This window comes from Phasianus colchicus, chromosome Z, assembly GCF_987193195.1.
Source record: "Phasianus colchicus chromosome Z, bPhaCol1.hap1.1, whole genome shotgun sequence".
Classification (NCBI taxonomy): domain Eukaryota; kingdom Metazoa; phylum Chordata; class Aves; order Galliformes; family Phasianidae; genus Phasianus; species Phasianus colchicus.
The window spans coordinates 2,591,373-2,611,431 of record NC_143476.1 but is presented as its reverse complement, the minus strand read 5'-3'; the positions used below and the strand labels follow the sequence as shown (position 1 = coordinate 2,611,431).

Below are 20,059 nucleotides of genomic sequence, written 5' to 3'. Positions count from 1 at the left end.
CACACAAAGAGAAAATGAAAACCAGATGTGTTTCCCTGCCCATGGCAAACACCAGCCTTTCCATCCTTACAGTCCTTCCTGACATCAGCACTAATTGAAACAACATCCCACTCACCTTTGCCATGTCTGGCAGAGGTTGCAGCTCTTTCTATTGCATCCCTCTAGCTTTCAAGTCAAGAGCTCCTGTGAAACACAAGGAAAAGCAATCTTTTACCTGCTTTGCCATGCTCATGGCAGCAGCAATGCAGATGCCAGCAGCTGATGCCTACAGGGACAGCCAGCCTGGACTTATTTTCATTACATATCTTTGTCCTGATGTCCTTCTACAAGCTGGAACATTTCTCCATCTCAGCAGAAGAGGGCAGGAGAGTTCCAAGGTGAGGGCACAGTCTCCCCTGTTTATCTGGCACTCAAAAAGAAAGAGAAGATGAAAACCAGATGTGTTTCCCTGCCCATGGCAAACACCAGCCATTCCATCCTTACAGTCCTTCCTGACATCAGCAGCAACTGAAACAACATCCCACTCACCTTTGCCATGTCTGGCAGAGGTTGCAGCTCTTTCTATTGCATCCCTCTAGCTTTCAACTCAAGAGCTCCTGTGTCACACAAGGAAAAGCAACCTTTTACCTGCTTTGCCATGCTCATGGCAGCAGCAATGCAGATGCCAGCAGCTGATGCCCACAAGGACAGCCAGCCTGGACTTATTTTCATTACATATCTTTGTCCTGATGTCCTTCTACAAGCTGGAACATTTCTCCATCTCAGCAGAGGAGGGCAGGAGGGGTCCAAGTTGCAGGCACACTCTCCTCTTTTTCTGGCACACAAAGAGAAAGAGAAGATGAAAACCAGATGTGCTTCCCTGCCCAGGGCAAACACCAGCCTTTCCATCCTTACAGTCCTCCTGATATCAGCACTAATTGAAACAACATCCCACGCACCTTTGCCATGTCTGGCAGAGGTTGCAGCTCTTTCTATTGCATCCCTCTAGCTTTCAAGAGCTCCTGTGTCACACAAGGAAAAGCAATCTTTTACCTGCTTTCCCACGCTCATGGCAGCAGCAATGCAGATGTCAGCAGCTGATGCCCACAAGGACAGCCAGCCTGCACTTATTTTCATTACATATCTTTGTCCTGATGTCCTTCTAGAAGCTGGAACATTTCTCCATCTCAGCAGAAGAGGGCAGGAGAGTTCCAAGGTGAGGGCACAGTCTCCCCTGTTTATTTGGCACTCAAAAAGAAAGAGAAGATGAAAACCAGATGTGTTTCCCTGCCCAGGGCAAACACCAGCCTTTCCATCCTTTCAGTCCTCCTGACATCAGCACTAACTGAAACAACATCACTCTCACCTTTGCCATGTCTGGCAGAGGTTGCAGCTCTGTCTATTGCATCCCTCTAGCTATCAAGTCAAGAGCTCCTGTGTCACAGAAGGAAAAGCAATTTTTTACCTGCTTTGCCATGCTCATGGCAGCAGCAATGCAGATGCCAGCAGCTGATGCCCACAAGGACAGGCAGCCTGGACTTATTTTCATTACATATCTTTTTCCTGAAGTCCTTCTAGAAGGTTGAACACTTCTCCATCTCAGCTGCAATGGTCAAAAAAGGTCCAAGTTTAGGGCACACTCTCCTCATGGCTTCTTGCACTCAAAGACAAAGGGAACATGAAAACCAGAAGTGTTTCTTTGCCCGTGGCAGACACTAGCCTTTCCATCCTGACAGTCCTTCCTACAATCAGCTGGAATTGAAACAACATCCCCCACATCTCTTTTTTGAACTTATTCATGCATGAATAATAATAATGAGAATTTTTCTGTAAATCTTATTTCTGCATGGAAACGATCAGATAACCGGAGCTTTTTTCTCTAAAACAATCCAGGAAATTTGCATTGCTTATCTATGTACGCAAAATGGTTTTGCCATTCATCTCAAATATCAATACATCTGGCAAAATAAGATAGAAAAAGGTATTTACAGACATTTTTGGACATAGATTACTTCTTGTCAAGTGGGAAAGAATCCCTAAGCTGCAATCATGAAATTCTTTTATCACTTTCTCTGATTTAGCCAGTGTTACTAAAAGGGAAATAAGACACAGGCTTTTGATAGCAGCTGCCAATTTAAGAACGATAATAACTTTTATTATTCTTGGCTAAGATCAAAGTCCCGCATTTCAGGATTATCTCCAGCTCATCAAGTATAATTAACAGTTTTGGATAGCCACAATATTATATAGCAATATTGTCTTCCTGCAAGGAATTTCATTGTTTTGACACGTGCCACAGGTTGTTAATAGATTGCCTGATTACCATTTATTTTTTATATTGGCTTATGATGACTACAGAAAATTATACAGCAGCACCATAAAAACTTTAAATCCTATCCCACGTATCTGCACTCATACGAAAATAATATTGGAAAGCATTGGTGAAACTAAGATTACAAAATAAAGCAGAGGACAATTTCAGTGAAAGCCTGCAGGTTTTACAGCTCTGCCCATTTCAAACCCCTGAAGACATCCACGGGTTTCCTGCTGTGGGACACAGGCACTCACCTGCAGCTCAGCACTGCCTGCTCATGCCTGCGCACACCTTCAGGCTGGAACCAAGGAAATCCTCAGCAAAGACATCAGTACACTTTTGTTATGATGACTTTCCTAAAGAAGCATCAAATATTTCCTCACGAGAAATACTGCAAGTCCCTTTGACACTAGCCCTTATTTTAAATGTTTAGATTTGTGCTTCATTCAGGCGTGCTGTCACTCACAAAAAGATTTTTATTCTTTTGTTTTTCATTCTGAGGAACACAGTGATTTCTGCCTTGTTTACTGACTGTAGGCACAGCAATACTCCTGCACCTTCAGGGAAACAGCAAATCCATCTCTTTCACACCCTGATTCTATCAAGCTCATTCACCTTACAAGGTATTTATTGCAAGCAGCTCTTCCAAAAATGGAGATTAACAGAGCCTGCAACCCAGGACACCTCAGTAAGGCAGTACTTTTCATCTCCTGAAGGTGTAGGTAGACACAGAGCTGGAACATCTTTTCCAGAGCTGTGTGATGCTATCTCATCTGTGTTCCCTTACTGTTGACTCAGTGTCACTTCTTATCTAACCTGGTTGCATCCCAGGATTTCTGGTGCCAAAAATAAACTGACAGCTTTCATCACTAGTTAAAAGGAAACTGCAATAGGAAAAGCAATTTTTCTGATTTCTCTGTTGATCAAAGATGCTTCATGCAAGCCTGATGCGGTAGAAACAAGATCAGCTTTAGAATGACAGTCATTAGAGCAGAATCCTTTCACTGATGAAATCCCACAGTCCTGATTCATACAACACTGATACTGGAGGACACAGTAGTTTAGATGAGAGCGCATTAAAAATGACTAAGTTAAGGTCTCAGCAAAGAGTGACAAGTATGAAAAAAAGAGGTTGCAGAAACTGCTTCAGTTTGGCACTCTGGCATAAAGTATGACAACACACAACCTGCCTGTGCAGTTCCAGAAGCAGAAGAAAGCCGTCAACCAAGACTTGTTCTCATCTGCTCTGAAAGTCCACTGGGACAAGGCCACTTTTCTCTGACGTGCTTCCAGAAGTATCACTTCTGAGCACTGTGCCAGGGAGTTACAAGATACTGTTTGTGTGTACAGAGGAGAAAAAGACGTCTGTCTGGAAACAGACTTGGTGAAGGAGAAGCAGCATTTCCAGAGTACTTCAGAAAGAACTGAGCACTGCCCCAAGAGCTTCAGAGCGGCAGGCTGTCACAGTGTGCCAACCAGCTCAGCTGTGAGTTGGCACTGAAGCTGCACCACAGGGAGAACAAAGCCCCCTGTGCACCCTTGGAGAGCCAAGGGTTGGAGATTGATGAACCTTGAGCTCCTTTCCAACCCGGGCCATGCTGTGATTCTGGGATTCTCACCTTTGCCTCATCTGGCAGAGGGAGGCAGCTCTTTCTCTTGTCTCCCTATGGCTGTCAGGTCACCAGGGCCAGTGTCACACAGGGAACTGCAAACACTGTGTGTGCTGTGCCCTGCCCATGGCAGCACAGAGGCAGCTGCCAGCAGCTGATGCCCACAAGGACAGCCAGCCTGGACTTCCTTTGATTCCTTCCCTTTGGATCAGCGTCCTTCAGGAAGGCGGAACATCTCTCCAGCTGAGCAGCAGAGGACAGCAGGGCTTCGTTGTCTGGGCATGTTCTCTTCTGGCCCTCTGGCCCTCACAGACACAGGAGGAGGACACAGAGGCTGCTGTAACACAGCCAGCCCTGCCTCTCAGGTCAGCTCTCAGGCCATCCTCTCTCCCCTCAGCAGCAGCTCACTGTTCTGCACTCCTCTGGCCTGGGCTGGCAGAGGTGTGCAGCAGTTCTGCTGATCTCCCAGTGCTGGCCATGTCTGCAGTGCCTGTGTGAAAGACACAGGAAGCTGCCAGCATTGCACTGCTCTGCTGTGCCCCTGCCATCACCGAGTTTGCTGTCAGCAGCTGCTGCTACACGTCCATTCAGGCACAGGCCTTTCCTTCCTGGCCCTCTTTCCCCCCCTCTCTCCTCTGCTCTCTCTCGTGCTCCCCTTTGGCCTGGGCTGGCTGAGCAGTGCAGGCCTTGTTGTTGCTCCCTGGGCCAACTACGTCACGGTTCCCCGTGACTCTGCCAGCTGCTCTGACACAGCGACTGCGTCCTCAGTGTGGATTCCAGAATGCGACAGACGTCCAGAGAAGACTTCCAGGGCTGATTGGAACATGCTGCCATCAAGAACTGCCATGGCTCAGGCCCCCTGGGAATCTGCTCACAGCGAAAGCTGCTGTCACTCTGTGTGGGCACAGCCTTGTCTGTGTAGGCCTGCTCACACTGCAGCCCCTGTCTGCACCAGAACCGTGCCGATCCACCTTCTCTTGGCCTCCTTGCCTGCATGGAAAAGGGCAGCTTGGGCTGAAGTCCCTCAACTTTCCGATGGCCGAGTGAAGTCTCTGAGCCCTGGTGACCCACGCAGCTCTTCAGCCTGCTGACCTGCTCTGCTGGGGCTGTCTTAAAAGGCAGAGGGCACGTTATCCTAATGTCCCCACATCCATCCCTCTTAGCATACTGTAGGCCAGTTCCTAAAAGGACACCTGCACAATCTCTCTGAATGTTAATCAGCACGTAGTTCGTCTGTGCACTGCAGAAATTGCACCTAGGTTTTCAGTGGTGATTAGCTATGTGTTTAGTCAGAGGTGCAATGGTTCTAATGGTGAGAGAAAGACATTCCCAGTTGTCATCAGGTGGAACACACTTCAGACTGGAATCCTCAAGCAGACTGCAGTCAAGCTTTCTTAATTACTCGTTGTTGTTATCAATTCAGACGCATCTCTCAATTCCTGCCTGAATGAACATTCTGTAATAATCTGCTGAGACAGTGCAAGGCTTGACAATGAGACTATAGTTTATGAAAGCAGCACTTTTTACTGACTTTACAAGTTCTTATCTGAATGCTAAATGCAACATCAATTCACTTCTCACTGGGTTGAACGTTTTAAATATTTGGTAAACATAATGGTTCTAATTCTGACATTTAATATGAAACTATTAAAATTCCTGTGTTAGAGTACTTTTTTGTTAGAATGCCAGATGCTAAAGGGATGAAGTGGCACAAGAAAGCAAAATATCTCTGCTGATGGCAGGAAGGACTGTAAGGATGGAAAGGCTGGTGTTTGCCATGGGCAGGGAAACACATCTGGTTTTCTTGTTCCCTTTGTCTTTGAGTGCCAGAAAAATAGAGGAGAGCGTGCCCTCACCTTGGACCCCTCCTGCCCTCTGCTGCTGAGATGGAGAAATGTCCCACCTCCTACAAGGACATCAGGACAAAGGTAAGTATTGGAAATAAGTCCAGGCTGGCTGTACTTGTGGGCATCTGTTGCTGGAAAATTTAATGTCAGTAAACTGCCTAGATAATGACAGAATGAGGGTGACAATAGAATGGTACGTAATCACAGTACAATGAAAAAAGTATGCAGGGTGCAGGAAGGGAGGTGTGGACATTCTGAGTTGCAACTCTTTATTTGCTCCAGAAAGCTCTATCAGAATGGAAGACTGAAGGAAATACTTTGAGTGCTTTTTTCATGTGACTGGATAAAAGATCCATGTGGCAAATTGAATAACTGAGTGGTAAAGGGACATAGATACCTCACTGTTTCATGGAACCTCTCAGTTAAGCACCTGAGCACTGTGTACAGGACTTGGGAATATAAGTATTAGAGGATCATGGAATATCTGTATTTGGAAGGGACCTCGAGGATCATGTATTCCACCTCCTGGTTCCACACCGGACCTCCTATGGGTCAAGCCCTGTGTCTGAGAGCATTGTGCAAATGCTCTTTGGCCTTTGTCAGCTCAGTGCCAAACCACTGCCCTGGGGAGCCAGTGCCAAATTCCATGTATCTAGTTCATCCTACAGAATGATGCCAAGAACAGTTATAGAGATCGACTTACAAACAAAATTCTTGTCTTGAATTAACGGTACACTCACTATTAAAAAAAAAAAAAAAAAAAAAAAAAAAAGAAAGAAAAAGAAAAAGAAAAAGAAAAAAGAAGAAAATAAAAGAACAAAAAAATCAAAGCCACATTCTTAGGCTGGCATTTTACAGTATTGTCAGATCTTTGTAATTCTGTTTTGTCATATAAGATTCTCTCATCATGAAATAATGACCAAATTCTCTTTTCAGATCTAAACATACAAATGTTAAAGGCAGCAGTGCTGTTCAAGAGTACATTACCAGCTCAAACACTGCTTTGGCTGTAAAACTGAAGGTAGTAAGGAATGTTATCAAGGAGTTAGAAGAAAACATGTAAGTGTAGATTTAAAAGCAACCTGTATTGTTACTTAGAGTTTGATATAGTGTAATCCAATGCACAGTACTTGTAACATGTGTTTTACAAAATGCTTTGCAATGTAGGCATCTATTAAGATAAATGCTGCAAGTTCTGATATGTCCATGACCTTTTCAAACTGTTCCTTACTCCTACACATCACTACGAGTAGTTCTTCTGTCAGGAAGGATCACATGAGTAATTAACCTGTGACCTTAAGTCTGGAATTAAATGCATACAGTGGAAGTAAGAGCTGTGGTTTATTTTGATCTTTCAGTGTTGAACAGCCGAGGTGTTTTGCTTTGGAGGGTGGATAGTGATGGGACACGTGGGGAACGGCTTTAAACTGAGACGGGGGGGTGTTGAGGTTTAGGTTGGATGTGAGGAGGAAGTTTTTCAGCCAGAGGGTGGTGAGGCACTGGAACAGGTTGCCCAGGGAGGCTGTGGATGCCCCATCCCTGCAGGCATCCAAGGCCAGGCTGGATGTGGCTCTGGGCAGCCTGGGCTGCTGGCTGGCAGGTTAGAAACCCAACAGGACTTTATTGCAGCCCTGGGTGCAGGGGGATCACTGCTCCTAGCATGCACACAGAAGAGCTGGAGCACACAGGTGATGTACATTCCACTTGTGAACATTCCTGCAATTCCAGAGAGCGTGCGCCTGTTCCAATCACTGCTGCACAGATTAAAAACTGATTGCAGATGAGCTGTTTTGGTATGGGGTTCTTGCCAACGGTCTGCAGTGGCTGTGTGATTCCTCGGGGAGTTGCTCTCCAGCCCAAAGGTCATGTCCTAAGTCGACCAGATCCCGTTTGTGTCCAGAAATGGCTGACAGCAGATCAGCTGCTGGTCAAGTTTCTAACATCACACTGGCCTTGCTCCAGTGTCTGTGTCATCAGCCCCAGCACATACGGTGCACCTCTTCAAGGCTTTGCAACACTGAGACTCTGCACTTGGGCTCCAGACATCCTGCTGCACCAAGAGGTTATTCTAGCTTTGGTATCTTGCAACTTTGTATATAACTACATCACTGTAACCATAGATGTCTAGGAGCATGGAGATGGAGAAATTAATCTTCCTGTAATTCTCTGTACTGCAGCCCCGTGGTTGTCAACACCTAATGCAATATTGAAATTTCAGTTGAGAAATTGAAAGCTGTCCCTAAAAAAAAACATCTGCATTTGTTATTGAAATCACACTAAGGATCAAGAAATCCAAATGCTTCTAGCATAACCACGATTATAGGCAGTGTTTAGACAAGCTCTTACAGGAAAACCATGAACACAAGGCTAAAGAGAGACTAAGTGATGCACTCTGCAGGAATACTCATGGAAGTCTTCACAGTGCAGGAGTCTGATCTGATTACAGATGCTGTGCTTTAAGTACCCCTTATCATATCTTTTTTTGTCACTATTCTTAGGAAAATATCCTAAACTCGGGGTATCAGATACCAATAAGAAAGAACTCTTACATCGTTCTTATACGTCTAAAGATCTAAAATGTTTGGAGGGCAATGGATGTTGGTTGGAGATTTCTGTGACCTCCCTCCCAACAAGTGTCCTATTTGCCTTCTTTGTAAGAGAAGGAACTTTTTCATGGTGAGCATGGAACAGGCTGCCCAGGGAGGCTGTGGGTTCTGCACTCTGCAGGAATACTCATGGAAGTATTCACAGTGCAGGAGTCTGATCTGATTACAGATGCTGTGCTTTAAGTACCCCTTATCATATCTTTTTTTTCACTGTTGTGCAGGGGTTGGACTCAGTGATCTCTGGAGGCTGGAGATGCTGTTTCCTAATGGCAGATGGCAGATGGAGAGAGGAAAAGCAAGTGCAAGGCATGCTGTGCATAGCCACCACATGGCATCTGCACCATTTCCCCCTGCACAAAGGAGGAGCAGCTCACAAGCTTGGCCTGGGCCAGGGAAGGGAGCAGACAAACATCTGGACCGACCCCAAACGAGCTGGTTCTGCAGGTTGGGTGTCTTCTGCTGCTTGTCTCACATCCTGCTGCTCAGCGGTAGATTTGTTCCTGCTCAGTGCTAACAGGAAACTCACACAGCATTTCTGTTTCAGCTGTGCCAACGCTTTGATCCCTTGCTGCTTGGATGGGGCGTTTGAAGAATGATGCCTGTGCTGATGTCCAGCCAGGCTTTGGGGATGAGTCTCCACACCAGGGTCCGTCTGACAGGACTGAGGGTTGGGGATCCAGCCAGGTCGAGTCCAGCGTGCTTTGCTCTAGTTCTTAGTGCTTGTTTTTGCTCAGGAGGGCAGGAGGTGAACCTCATGAACCAATGCCTGCAGACGGGGTTTGCAGAGAAAGAGGTCCTGCAGGCCTTGTGTGACAGCCACCGAGCTGCAGTGAGGCTGCATCAGTGTAAAACACCAGAGATCCACGGAGGTGTGAAGGGGAGCTGTGGGCTGCAGTCACGCAGGAAGGGATGTGCATGCTCGGGTTTGGTTGTTGTGTGTGTGTTAAGTGACTGTGATACCACTGCTGGGTCAGTGTGAGTGTACAGAACAAGTGTGACAGCCTTTTTGATGGAGCCCTGTGAAAGAAGTCCTATGGACGTGAGATCCAACTATCAGCCTGTGGGCATCATCCAGGAGTTGGGGTAGGGGATGAGGCAAGGGAAGTTGGGCTGAGAAAGGGATAAAGCAGTCTGGCAGTAGTTCTGTGTTTCTCCCATCTCCTGCTTTATTTCCTTCCAGGTGAAATAGATGGGTGCTGCAACATGCCCTTGAATGTAACAAAAGCCACTCTAGTGTGGATTTGACATGGGCCCAGCACTGCAAGGTACGCTGCTGGGAGGAAGCGTCCATCTGGCTGAGGGCAGGAAGGCCCTCCAGAGGGATGCACTGAGGCCAGTTGTGCGAGGCTCAACAAGAGCAAGCGCCAGGTCCTGCGCTTTGGTCATGACGACCCCGTGCCAGCTTCTCCAGGATTTGGCTGGGGTAGAATTCCAAGCAGCCCCTGATTCCAGAACGTTGGGCTGGGCTGTTGGAATCTTCTGCCCTTGTGACTGGTCTTGCCTCCCCACCCTGTGCGTCGTGGTGGAGCAGCCTGGTGGCCCTCAGTGATGTCATAAGGGCTAGAATGAGGGGAGGAGCAGTGCGTGCTGCGTCCCTTCATTGGAGCGCTGGAGCTCTGACTGAGCAGCTCGCTTGTTGCACTTGTGCACCGACTGCGTCCCTTTGTCTTCACACCGTCCTGTGCAGCACCTTGTAGGTAAGCTGAGACAGTGTGGGAGAGACGGGGGGACAGTGAGTGCTGAGAACTGCTGGCTGGCGGAGCTCATAGGATCACATTATCTCCATCAGCAGAGGGGTGGCCATGAGGGACAGGGAGGTGATCGTCCCCCCCTGCTCTGCTCTTGTGAGGCCCCATCTGCAGTACAGTGTCCAGAAAGACAGGGAGCTGTTGGAGAGGGTCCAGAGGCGAGCCACAGAGATGGTCAGGGGACAGGAGCACCTCCCCTGCAAAGACAGGCTGAGGGAGCTGGGCTTGTTCAGCCTGGAGAAATGAAGGCTGTGGGGTGACCTCATGGCAGCCTTCAGTACCTAAAGGGAGCCTAAAAAGAGGAGGGGAATCAACTCTTTGAAAGGGTAGATAACTGCAGGACAAGGGGAAATGGTTTTAAGTTGAAAACTTAAGTTTTTAAGTTGAGGGAGGGCAGATTTTGGTTTTTCCCTCGTAGTCTTTGCTAAACCGTGCAAGCAAACTGACCTGCTCTTTCTCTCTCCTCTCTCCACCCTCTGCCTGCTTCCCTGCTGCAGCTTTTGCTCGTGGAAGATCAGAGCAAAGTGACAAGGAACGGCTGCGGATTCGTGAGATTTCTCTCCCTCGTTCTGATCTCTTGCCAGGTACCTGCCATGCTTTGTCCCCCCACATGCTTTAGCAGCCCGTGACGCCCCGTGTTTAGTAACACAGCCTCATCCAGCTTTGATGGGACGCTGGTCACGTGTGGGTTTTCTCCACGTGCTCTGCAGCTCAGCCCTCAGAAGGATGCTGTCTGTGGTGCTGTGACCAGCTGGTTTTATGGAAAGCAATCCCTTAGGCAAAGAGTCCCAGCCCCAGCTTGTGCAGAGCTGCACAGCATCACCAGGGACACCAGCAGGCGTGCTTGGGCTGTGTGAGTGTGCCCGACAGCTGTAGGGAGCACAGCAGAGATGTGAACAGAGAAAATAAAAGTGTGTTTCTTTTCAGTTCCAGCTTGTCACACCTACGCTGATGGCTGTGGCGTGCAGCGAGATCAGCTGTGGGCCTGACCTGGCATGGACAGAGGTAGAGTATGAAGCTCTGATTGGTCTTTGTTCCCTGACTGCAGCCAGCAGAGTGAGCCGCAGATGTGCTCTCCTGCTTTCCAAGAGAGCTCCTCTGTGGCAAGACAGTAGTGCAAGCGTGGCAAGTTTATCAAAGTACCAGAGCCATCTCGGGTGTTGTGTTTGTCCTCTACTGACTTTTCCCTTGAAATGGCTGCAGAAACAACAATCATTCTCTGCTCTGTTTGGCCTCGCTGTTGGTTGGACTGCTCAAGAGAGCTGCTTGGTGCTTGCAATGGCACTGTTTGCACCTTGTAACTGCAGCCGTAGCTTTGGTTTCCCTCTTCACGGTCTCCTAGCATCTGAAACAGTCAGCCTTCCTGCACAAAGAGCGCAGGAAAGGATGTGGCAAAATACACAAGGCCACCTGTCTGCGTCAGTGCCATTGCTGATTAGTCTGGATGGGGAGAGATGCAGCATTGCCTGGCGTGTGCCTGCTGCACACCAGGGAGAGAAACAGCCGTTATTAGACTTGCAGTTCCTTCTGAAGTGCCCATGATAAGGACCGAGTGCATTTCCTGCAGCTTTCTCTGCACATGTGCTCCTCACCTTGAAATCCTCCTTGTTGGTTCCCAGCTCCTCACCGTGGCCTGTGCTCTCTGTTTCAGGCTGAGAACAAGGGGAAGCCCCTGCTAGACCATGAGGTGGCACCTGTGAATGTTCCAGCTATTGCTGCTGCCCATGCTATTAAGAGATACGTTGCCCAGGCAGCGGATGAACTCTCCTTTGAGGTAAGCAGTTCAAGGCGTTCCTTGTTGCTCAATTTTACAATGGCAAATGTCTTCAGAGCTGCACTGGTGCAAGTGCTCTCAGGCTCGGCGATGTTTGGCAGTGCAGAAGAATGCAGACATTTGAGCTGTGCTTTCCTCCCAGCTGTGCTGAAGCTGGGATTGACGTTGCAATCTCTTGCAGGTCGGAGACATCGTGTGTGTCATCGACATGCCACCAAAGGAGCTGACTCCCTGGTGGAGAGGCAAGCTCGGCTTCCAGGTAGGCACAAGCTTCAGACTGGAGAGTGCAACTGCAGTAAAGGCAGGAATCTTAGCTTAGAGCTGCTCTGCATGCACAGGATGCCTAATGGACGTAAACAGTTTCCCTGTGTCGGTGTCAGGGGACCTTGCCGTTGGCTGCAAATGTTGAAAAATTATTACCTTTATGCTTTGAACTATGGCCATTTTCTGCTGGATAGTCTTATGGAACGTCAGGCAAGCACGTTCCGAGGGAAATGTTATGTGGCTTTTGGTTTAACAGTTCAGATCTGAGAAGTGCTGCATGCAATAGTTGGCTTCTCTTCTTGTTACAGGTTGGATTTTTCCCAGGGGAGTGTGTGGAACTCATTAATAAGAACATTCCTGAGGCACTCATCAACTCTGTGCCAAAGCCAGGTAGGGATGTTACATTTCATGGTGTGGGGAAGCAAAATGAAGTCTTTTTTGGGGTGCGTTCCATGTTTAGTACCTCCTTTATCCATCCCACATTGTCCTCTGGGTTGATGATTCTTCATGCACACCATGGGGCAGAGATTTGGCCCAATCCTCCTGTGTTTATGATTGGACTTGGGGAAACTATAGAATCTTCATAGAATGGCTTGGGATGGTAGGGTCCTTAAGGATCCTCAAGCTTCCACTTCCTTGCATCAGGCTGTGCTGCCAGCCCCCACATTTAATGTCAGATTAGACCAGGCTGCCCAGGGCCCCATCCAACCTGGCCTTGGGCTCCTCCAGAGATGGGGAAAATCCCTTTTTGTATGTACTGGTTGGTAATGTTCTTCCCGTTCTGACGTGCCCTGTAGAATGTGCTGTGCTCGGCCTCGTCCAACGGAGCCAGACCTGAAATGACCTGGTTTCTTCCTTTTGTTGTGCAGTGCCCAAGAAATGCAGCAAGATCCTCACCTTCCTTCGTTCCTTGGTGAAGGCCCGCCCAAAGAAACCGACCGAGCGGGAGGTGGAGAAGGAAAGGGTGTTTGGCTGTGACCTGGGAGAGCATCTTCTCCACTCCGGTCGTGATGGTAAGGAGCTGCCCATTCCTGAGATCTTCCTCTGCTGGGCATCTAAAGAGGATGAAAGGGAGCTCATATCTAGCAGGGGGCAGGCTGATAGCAGCGGAGACACGTGTAAAGGGAGTTGATGGCTGAAGGATAAAGTGAGGCGGATGCTCCTAAGAGACAAGCACATCTGTATTTGCTTCAGCCAAGCCTGGCTGGGCTTAGTGGATAGGATGTGAAGCACAGCCTGCAGCACGATTGAATCAGGAGCTCCACTGACGGCTGGCACGTGTTCTTCAGTCCCCCAGGTCCTCCAGAGCTGCGCTGAGTTCATTGAGCAGCACGGCGTGGTGCAGGGGATATACCGCCTGTCCGGCGTCGCGTCCAACATCCAGAGACTGCGGTAAGAGTGCTGCGACTGACACAGCCTGAGTGCATCTGGTGTGGCTTTGGGCTTGCCTTCCTCTCGCTCAACCGGGTTTGCGTCCCTCTCTCCAGGCAGGAATTTGAGTCGGAGCAGATTCCTGAGCTCACCGTCCGCGACATTCACAGCGTGAGCTCCCTCTGCAAGATGTACTTCAGGGAGCTCCCGAACCCTCTGCTCACCCACCAGCTGTACGGCAAGTTCTCGGTAAGCACAAGGCCACGTCTTTCATTTCCCTCTTCCTGGGCCTCTTGGCAGATGGCTGCAGCAGTGCCCCAGCTCGGAGGCCCTTTTGCTGTCAGCCCCACGAGGTTTACTCGCAGTGGTGTACTAGCCTGATTGGTGTCTCGCTCCCTTTCTGCACTACTCCAGGATGCTGTTGGTGCCGCTACAGAGGAGGAGCGGCTGCTCAGAATGCAGGACGTCATCCAGCAGCTGCCCGCTCCTCACTACAGGTCAGTGCTGCCCTCAGCCTGCTGAGCTCAGCCCTGCTGCATTGCAGAGGGCAACGATGCGGTTCCAGGCTCTGTCTCATGCCGGCAACACGATGCCTGTGTATGCTGAAGGGTTGAAGGCTCCATGGGCTTACTTTATGGGGTCAGTTCCTGGGCACGGGGGCACGCTTGGTGCAGCTGATGGCTGCGGCTGTGCTGTGCTGGGGCTTGGTGCTGCAGCGTGGCACTCAGTCAGGTTGGATCTACTTCATCTTCGGTGACAGTAGCAATCACAAGAAGTAGCATGAATGGAGGTTTGCTTTCTGAATTGCAGCACGGCATGCTCGTTGGTGCTGAACGTTTGCCTCTCTTGTTTTCCAGGACACTGGAGTTCCTGATGAGACACTTGGCGTGTCTGGCTGGGAACTCCACCATCACAAACATGCATGCCAAGAACCTAGCCATTGTGTGGGCTCCAAACCTCTTAAGGTAAACTGCTGGTTCTGTTTCAACACAACGCTTCATCTGTTCTCCAGAAAAAAAAACAGTCCTCCCTTTTTCTCCATCAAATGTGCTCTTCTTCTGTAAAATCTGTGGGTGACAGAAGCACAGGAGCCTGGGCTGTTCTCCAACCCCACGGGCACAATGTCTAGGTGACAATTTCTGCAGTCTTGTTGAGATGGGACTGACGTGTCCTTGATCATCCAGGGGAATTTCTGCAGTGGCATCACTGATTGCCCACTGCGGAAGTCTCCAGAGCCTCAGCTGACAGCTTTTGGCTGCAACAATTCAGACTCGGGGAAACGGTCTTGGAGAAATGACTTCTAAAATCTGCCTTTTCTACAGATCACAGCAGAACGAGTCTGCCTGCGCCAGCGGAAGAGCTGCCTGCATGGAGCTGCAGACGCAGTCGGATGTGGTGGAATTTCTCATCAACCACACAGACGTCCTCTTCTGCTCCAAATCCGGAGTAGACATCGCAGATGCAGCAGGTGAGTGTCTTCCTCCATTAGCTTGATCTTGACCCGACACCTTGATCAAATGCAGGCCTTCTCCGGGACCTTTGAGATACTCTTTTACCATCAAGGGGACAGCAGACCTCTGGGCTTCCATTAGGGTATGGCATCCTGTTGCTGGATGCTGAGAATGTCCAAGCCCAAACTTCACAAGGAGGAAACCATCATTATTATGGTTTGCATGCAGGAAAAGCTTGATGCAAGTGTGGCAGCGAAGCTTTCTCAGTTCCCTGCCCCTTTTATCTAGGGGTGAGATCTCTTAATGATGACCATGTCCTTTGCCATAAACAGACTTCTGCCCACATGGTTATTTTGAGCTCCTCTTCTTCCAGTGGCTCGGATAAGCAAGCCTGAGAAAAATACAGCACCTCCCCCAGAACTGTGGTGGCTGTGCTGCTGCTTTCTGATCCTCGCTCTTACCTGTGGTTTTCCCTGACAGGGCACAATTCTCTCCCAGGGCCCAAGTCTGTGGGAGTCTCTTCTGCTGCCACAAAGCTGCTCAGCCTGGAGGAGGCACAGGCACAGAGGCGAGGCCACAGCAGCTCTCCCCCTGTGACAGAGAGCAGCCACGACATTGAAGTGGAAGAAAGCCCTGCAGCTGGGCAGGGTAAATTCCACACCGTCATCAACTTTCCATCTGACAGGTAAAGAGGACTTTCTTTTCCAGCACCTAGCATCATTGTTTGGGTGGGTTTTTGTTTTTTTCTGCAGAAACCAGGCAGTGCTAGGAACAAGCAACTGCTGCCAAGAGCTCAGTGCTGCTCTTCCCTCACCCTGCACCACGCACGACTAACAGCATTGGCTGTTTTCTCTCTCCAGGCAAAATCCACCCAGCAAGACTGAGGAATCACCAGCTAGCAGTTGGTGTTGCTGCTTCAGCCTCAGAAAGCCATCCTCTGGCAGCAAACGCCAACTGCAGCGCAATGCCAGGCAGCCCTCAGAAACAGCAGTGGTAGTCCTGGCAGGTAAGGGTGCAAATGCAGCTTCCAAATCCCTGCTTTTCAGGAACATAGAATTCAAGTTTGCTCTGCACTTGTATCTCCTTCTGCCATTCCAGCCCCTGCCTAACGTCTTCAGTACACCTCTGATCAACCACTGTCATAATTCAGCTTGTGAAAGTTTGACACTAACCCCTGTGTATCCTTTCTAGGTGAATCGAGCCCTTGCCAACCCACAAGATCCAGGGCAAGTAGCGAGGAAGCTCTGTGTGCTTCCATCAGTGGAGAGCTCTTAGGAAGCACAAATTGCTGCAGTTCCAACAGCAGCCTTCCACATGAAAACAATGATGGAGAGAAGGAGCTCATCGAAGTCCATGCCCTCATTACACCTGGCTCTGCTGAAGTTGCTGACCTGGGCCTGCAAGACACCACAGTCGCCAGCCTGGATTGTAACCAGGAGTCCATGCAGTGCAGCCCATCCCAAGCACAGTGTGAGTGCCTCGACAGCAGCACCTCCATGCAGGAGCAGGTCAGCATCAGTGAGGAGGAGCAGAGCCTCTTGCAGGGGGACTTTCAATCAGGCCTCCAGTCTCAGGCACAGGACAGCAGCACTGAGAGCTCTGAGCCACTCTCTCCATGACAAGACAGGATGAGTCCCATCTTCACCGTGGACCTCTCACACCCTCCTGTCCTTTATTTAATAATAAAAGCACACTCGTGCTCAACCAACGCCTTGACTGCCTCCAGAGTCTTCATTCACACGGACTGGGATGAATGCAGCACACAGCAAGGCACCCCAGCTTGCAATGCTGTGGCCGTGGGGTGCGTGCAGCACAGCTCCGGGTTTTGTTCCTGTTTTGTCTGGCTTTGGGATGTCTGCAGGGGGAGCTCTGCTACCATTTGGCATGGTAGCAAATAATCTCTCGCATCCTGGATGCTGCTCATGATACTCCCAAGCTTCCTGGCTGTGGCTTTGTGATGCTTTTCAGGGCTTTCTGATGCATTTCCATGCCTTGGCTGTTCTTTAACACCTCTCTCCTCCCATCATGTCCTTTCCTGGCTCCCATCTACGAACTGGCCCTGCAGATCATCTCCAGACCTGTCATCATCACACTGCGGCAGGAGAAGCTCCCCCTGGCCAACGTCAGGCAGTACTGCTTGGTCTGCAGCTCAGTGGCCATTTCCCTTTTAGGCGGCTCCTGCAGAAGAATCAAGCAGCAGAACCTTTTGCTCACCCTGCAGCACACAAATGCTACGAAAGCAGAAACAACCTGGGAATCTCTGGGTCTGCAAGACTTCACAGACACTCACCGACTGTGTCTGATGGTTCCCTCCCATCCTTGATTTCCTTCTCCCCTTCTCCACGTCGGATCCCACTGCTGAGCCATGATCAAGCTGCCCAGTGTGGCAGAGCATCGTGCAGAGCCGTGCTGCACCTCCTTCCCTTCCTCTCCTGCAGCTCAGCATGCAACCTGAGCAAGTTTTTTTCTGAGAAAGTGACCAGCTCTTTTCCATCCCTTTGCCCCTACAAACAGTTGTCCAGAGGATCTCGTCCAAGAATTCCTGGAACAGCCTGCAGCTGGCTCTCCTGAAGTTCAGGCTCCTGCCTTTGCTTCCTGCCAGGCCCGCATTCCTTGAGATCACAAGCTCAAGGAGGGCATGGTCACTGCAGCCCTGACCGCCTCCTGTCGTAACCCCTGGTGTGCACCATGTCCAGCAATGCTTCCCTTCTGCTTGCTGTGCCCAATGCCTGCACCACAGAGTGATTCTCACTGCACTCCAGGAGTCTGTCAGATTGCTTGCAGCCAGCCATGCTGATTTCCCAGACTGACTGGAATCCCCCATCAGGATGAGAGTCAGTGAGTGCGATGCTTCTGCTGGCTGCAGTAAGCAGCTCCCACCAACAGGCTCTCTTTCCAGGCGGCTGTAGCAGACCCTCACCTCCAGAAGCCCTGCACTGCTGCACTTCCTAATTTTACCCACAAGTTCACAACCTGCTCATGGCTCTTCTTAGTTCCTTGCACTCAACTTCTCATCATAGAGGGCAAATCCCTTGCCTTCCAGAATTCCATAGTATCAATTGTGTCTGCTTTATGTCAGGATTTTTTTTCTTTCTTTTCTTTTTCCATTTTCTAGGTAGGAAAATGAATTTCTGAGCCAGGAGAAGCAGAAGTGAAACAGTCTTCCTGGCACTGCTCAGGTTGCAGGAGTTGCCAAGTGCTCCTCAGGTAATGTGTGCTGAAGAGCTGACCTTGGTGGCAGGGGCTGTGGCTGCATTTTGTGCCTATTCAGAGCAGGAGCTGCAGAGCGAGATAAACATCACGAGAAGGTAAGGCTGAGAAGCAAGGACACCTCCAGAAAGAAGAGAAAAACTGAGTCAAGTGAGCTGCGTGACGGCCGTGTGATGCTGACCATGATTGGAGGAAGAGCGCATGGCTGGGAATGACTGATGGCTCTGGTTGGATGGGTGCCTGTGTGCACAGAGGTAAGGAGTGTTTGTGGGATGTTTTGCTGGCATCTAACGGCTGTAAGGGGAAGTCAAGAGAGAAAACTTGTGAATGCATAGAAGGGATGTTAAAATCTGGAACAGACTGTTTGGATCAGTCACAGCTGAGTCCAGATTGCCACACTGTCAGAACCTGGGGCCTAGGATTTTCCTTTAAGAGTGCCAACTGCTCATTTTGAATGATAAAAAGTAACATTGATAGAAGCTTCTCTCCTTGCATTAGAATAAGGCATTGATATTTGATGTTTCTGTCTTTCCATTCCTTTAGCAGCCTGGGTGTTGATGCAGCTGCATGCATCTGCTGCCCTCCCCTTCTGTTTTGTGTAAAAGAACAGTAAAATATGCAATCAGTGTGAGATCTTTCTGAAGTATTTTACTTTATTTGCCCCTAGGCTGCAATGGCTGGGAAATGGCAGTGTCACCCAGGAGCCCACACGGCGACCTGATGTCTCATTGTTGGGGTCTATTGGAAACCACCACGATGACAAAAGAATGCCTGGGATTCCTCCGGCCCAAATGCCAAACCTTGCACTTGGCTGTGCTGAACCTCATGAGGTTCACCCAGGCCCACCTCTCAAGTCTGCTGAGCTCAAACAGATGTCATTTTTCTCGTGTCCTTCCATTCCAAGTCCATCTGTTCCCCAAAGCAAAAGAATTCTGACCAAGGCTGCAGTTGCACCTGACTTCCCAAGGCTGCAAGACGTGGTGGTGACACAGCCTTGTGCTTCTGCATTGGTGCTCATCCCACGTTTCCTTTCTCTGTCTCGCAGGTCAGCTCCTGCTGGAAGCAGATGGTATCCCAGTGTGAATGAAGGTCAGTGCAGGAGCAGCTGCTGATGGGAGGAAGGAAGTCCATGCTGAAGAGCTCTGAAGCATCTGCAGGTATGGTTCTGAAGGAGGCAGCAGTGATGTCGGAGGGCTCCCCAGCAGGAAGCTCTCTCATCCAAATGCTTGCTGAGTGGTTGGAAGGGAGCTTTCTGCATGACAGCAGCACCAGCTGCTTGCTTCAAATGCTGCAAAGACAAGGATTAGCACGAGTTCCAGTATCTACAGTATCATCACGAATCACGATAGGATTACAATGTGTCCTCATACAAACGCAGCCATTTCTCTCTGAGTCCAAAGGCTGTCCGGAAAGCATCTTTGAGGTCTCTCACACCAAACCACTGCTGTCCGTGTGGGATCTGACTCATTAGGGTATAGGGGTTAGGAACCACAGGCTGTCTTTTGAGAACGGGTTCAGTCATTTCCTTACATCTTGCACCAGCCGATACGTGCCGTCTGCCTTCCGTGCCGACAGGATTGGGGTGTTATAAGGCCACAGACAAGGTTCCAGAAGACCATCCTTAAGCACTGTCTGTGTTACAGCTTTTAGACCCACTCTCCCTTCTAAGGCTATGGGATATTGTTGCTGTTTCACAGCTCCACTCCCTCCTTGGACAGTTATTTGTAAGGGAAAATTGTGAGTCCACCCCGATTTCCTACCCCTGCCCACAGCTTTGGATTCATTTCTTCTTCATCACCAGCTGTTAACACATTCACTGACACCTGACATCTTTTTCACAGACTTGCAGCTGTAATCCTCATTTAACTGTTAAATCTCTCCCCCA

General features: G+C 49.4%; 1 protein-coding gene across 1 annotated transcript in view; it reads left to right on the top strand.

The window, feature by feature from the left end:
• Positions 1-20,059, top strand: part of LOC116239400 (rho GTPase-activating protein 32-like) — a 116,005-nt gene that overhangs the window by 45,517 nt on the left and 50,429 nt on the right. The window contains exon 3 of the mRNA XM_090130946.1: positions 15,825-15,970. Within this exon, the coding sequence (XP_089987072.1) occupies positions 15,825-15,970 (146 nt within the window). The remainder of the gene's footprint in view (positions 1-15,824; positions 15,971-20,059) is intronic.